Genomic DNA, 2866 nt, shown 5'->3' on the forward strand with positions numbered 1-2866 from the left:
CCCGCGGCCCGGGGGGGTTTCGCGGAGGGTCCCTGGGCCCCGAGCGCAGCCCCGCACTCACTTGTCCAGCCAGAAGGTCCATGGCGAGTGCAGCGGGATCCCGCCCGGCTCGGGCTCCAGGCTGCGCAGCTGCTGTTGGTTGATGGGCACCGGGTCCTCGTCGCCCTCCTGCGCGGGCGGCGGGTGCGGGGGCTCCGGGCCCGGCTGGCTCTCGGGGGGGCTCAGCGCCATCGCCCTGCGCTTCCTCCCGCCGGCCGAGGCTGTCAGGGCCTCCCGTCCCCGGCCTGCCACCCCCGCGCCGGGCAGCAGGGGGCGCCGCGCCGGCCGGCCGGGACCCACGGACGGGGAGGGGAGGGGAGGGGGCAGCCAGCGGGACTCGCAGAAGGAGCGGGACAGACACACGGACAAGGGGAGAGACACACAAGGGCGGGCAGGGATGGGGGGGAGGGAGGGACAGACACACAGACCAAGAGGGAGACTCAGACAATGCGAGGGACAGACACCCAGAGCCTAGGAGAGTTGCCAGCCCTCCAGGAGTGCCCTGGAGTCTCCAGCAATTAATATTAAATCTGTCCTTAAAGATTATGTTCTGTGAAGAAACCTTCAAGGAAGACGTCCAACCTAAATTGGTAACCCTAAGCCTAATGGAAGGGGACAGACAGATGAGAACGGGGGAGGACACAGGGACACAGACATGTCGCACCACTCCAGGACACTGACCACTACGGAAAAGGAGAAAGACACAGAGACACCCCTACAAATGCAGGGACATAGAAGGGCGTACACGTCACTGTCCTCAAATGAGGGAGAACCATTTTTTAAAAGTAAATCATCCATTTTCCATTATTGCACACTCCTACCACACTGGAAAGTTTGCCAGATGCATTACAGTTGGAGAAGACAGATTCCCTGTCCCAAAGAACTCCCAGCCTAAGGCCCTGAGCCCGCAGTAGGCTCTGTGGGCAGACCAATTCACACCTTAACCTCACTGGCCATGGAACTTTAGCTCCTAAATCCCCTTTCAAAAATGAGACTCGATGTATGCCTAGACTATAGAAATTATACCTGCATTGCTATGTTGGCACAGCCTCATAGGGCAGACAGCCTACATTGATAAAAGGATTTTTCCAGTTGGGGTAAGGACACCACCTCCCTCAACGATATTAGCTATAGCTACATTGATGGAAGAATTCTGCGATCGACATAGCTGTGTCTGCAATGGAGGTTATGGCAGAATAGCTACAGTCAATAAGAATGCATTTTTTCCACACCTCTGCAGACATAACTTTCAAATGTAGACCAAACCGTAACCTCCTAAATCACTTAGATCTTGCAAGGCTGAGCTGAGCAGAGCAGTGCCTAAATACCTTTAAAATATGGATTTTAGGGCCTAATACTGCAAACACCTGGGTAACAAATGCATGTTTCATCCCATGGAGTGAAATGGGACGGCTCATGTGTATCTGCAGGATAAAGGCATAAGTAGACTACATACAGGCACTGGGAGGGACATAGCATATGACAAATCTTTAGGTCATTTTTTTTATTCTCTATATATCTTTTTGATCGTCCTTTTTTATTGAATGTATTTACCTTTGTCTATAGAAAGCTGTTCCTTGTATTTCAGGAAGCACACGTGCTAGAACCTGACTAATAAAAAGTAAATACAAAATCATTTTACTCATAGTAAAGTTAAGCAGGTGCATAAGTGATAGCACGATTGAAGACCATGAATCGTATAGGATTCTTGGAAAGCATATTTAATGAGCTGAATAATTTCATACATACCTCATCCTAAAAGAACATCAATAAAACCATGTTCCTTTTAAAAAACGAATCCATCAGTAAGGTCACCCATAAAAAACAGGATGTACATTACCAGGGAAACAAAAAGTTAATGATTATACTGTGCAGATGGAAACTGCTAACTGCTTTGTCAAATCAAATAAGATCTGGAAAACTAGTTGCATCATCTCTTGTTATTTAATTTACTCTTCAAATAGAAGGCAGAAGATAATGACCATTTGGAATAGTTTGGATTCCTGTATCCATTGATATGCCTGCTGTGGACCCTACTTTTATTTTGGCGGTGAACATCAAAAATTGTAATCTTGCAAAAAGAACACAATATGGGGCTTTATCCAGCCAATATAACCCATGTGGTTTTTTTTACTCAGAAGGAGTAGGGGATGAGGAAGGGGCCAATGTCTCTTGACCTAGAAGGACCATGCCTAGGCCCTATGACTGCAGTAGTTCAGTCTCCATGCCTATTAAGTTATTGGTATGCCTTTGCTGAGATTTCCAACCAACGTGTCCATCAGTGCCAATAGATGTGGTGATTTTCTCATATGCACAGCTGTTGCCCTAGGAACGAGGCTGAGCCCACCAACTCATTTCACAAAATCCAGCAGATTACTAGCTGTTAGTAGCTTTTGTTCACCATCAACCTAGACCAGACTGAAATCAGTGGCCTCATCAAGGTGAAGTGTTCCATATTCCATTAGCACTGAGCTATCCGGCCTGCAAGCCCTCTTTCTCAATTTTAAAAGAAATTGCTGGGATCATGAACTCTGTAAGTAACAGTACACAAAAAGACTCCAGAAATAGAGAGAACCAAATCACACAGATTCAGGGCTTGTCTACGCGGGGAAGCCAATTACAAAATAAGCTAGTATTGAATTTAAAGCACAATAGCTATTCTGCTACAACTTTCCTTCTGGACACTCTTATTTTGCACTAATGCTGTTTTGTGGTTTAGCTTAATCCCCTTCCAAAATGGATTAAGCCAGGGGTTCTCAAACTGTGGGTCTCCAGGGCTGGTGTTAGACTTGCTGGGGCCGAAGCCCGAGGGCTAAAGCCCTGGGTG

At 47.7% G+C, this 2866-nt stretch overlaps 1 protein-coding gene across 1 annotated transcript in view; it reads right to left on the reverse strand.

The window, feature by feature from the left end:
- The window catches only part of EIF4E3 (eukaryotic translation initiation factor 4E family member 3), a 28538-nt gene extending 28241 nt beyond the window's left edge, over positions 1-297 (reverse strand). The window contains exon 1 of the mRNA XM_034776322.1: positions 62-297. Within this exon, the coding sequence (XP_034632213.1) occupies positions 62-231 (170 nt within the window). The 5' untranslated portion in view covers positions 232-297. The remainder of the gene's footprint in view (positions 1-61) is intronic.
- Positions 298-2866: the final 2569 nt, after the last annotated feature.

This window comes from Trachemys scripta, chromosome 7, assembly GCF_013100865.1.
Source record: "Trachemys scripta elegans isolate TJP31775 chromosome 7, CAS_Tse_1.0, whole genome shotgun sequence".
Classification (NCBI taxonomy): Eukaryota; Metazoa; Chordata; order Testudines; family Emydidae; genus Trachemys; species Trachemys scripta.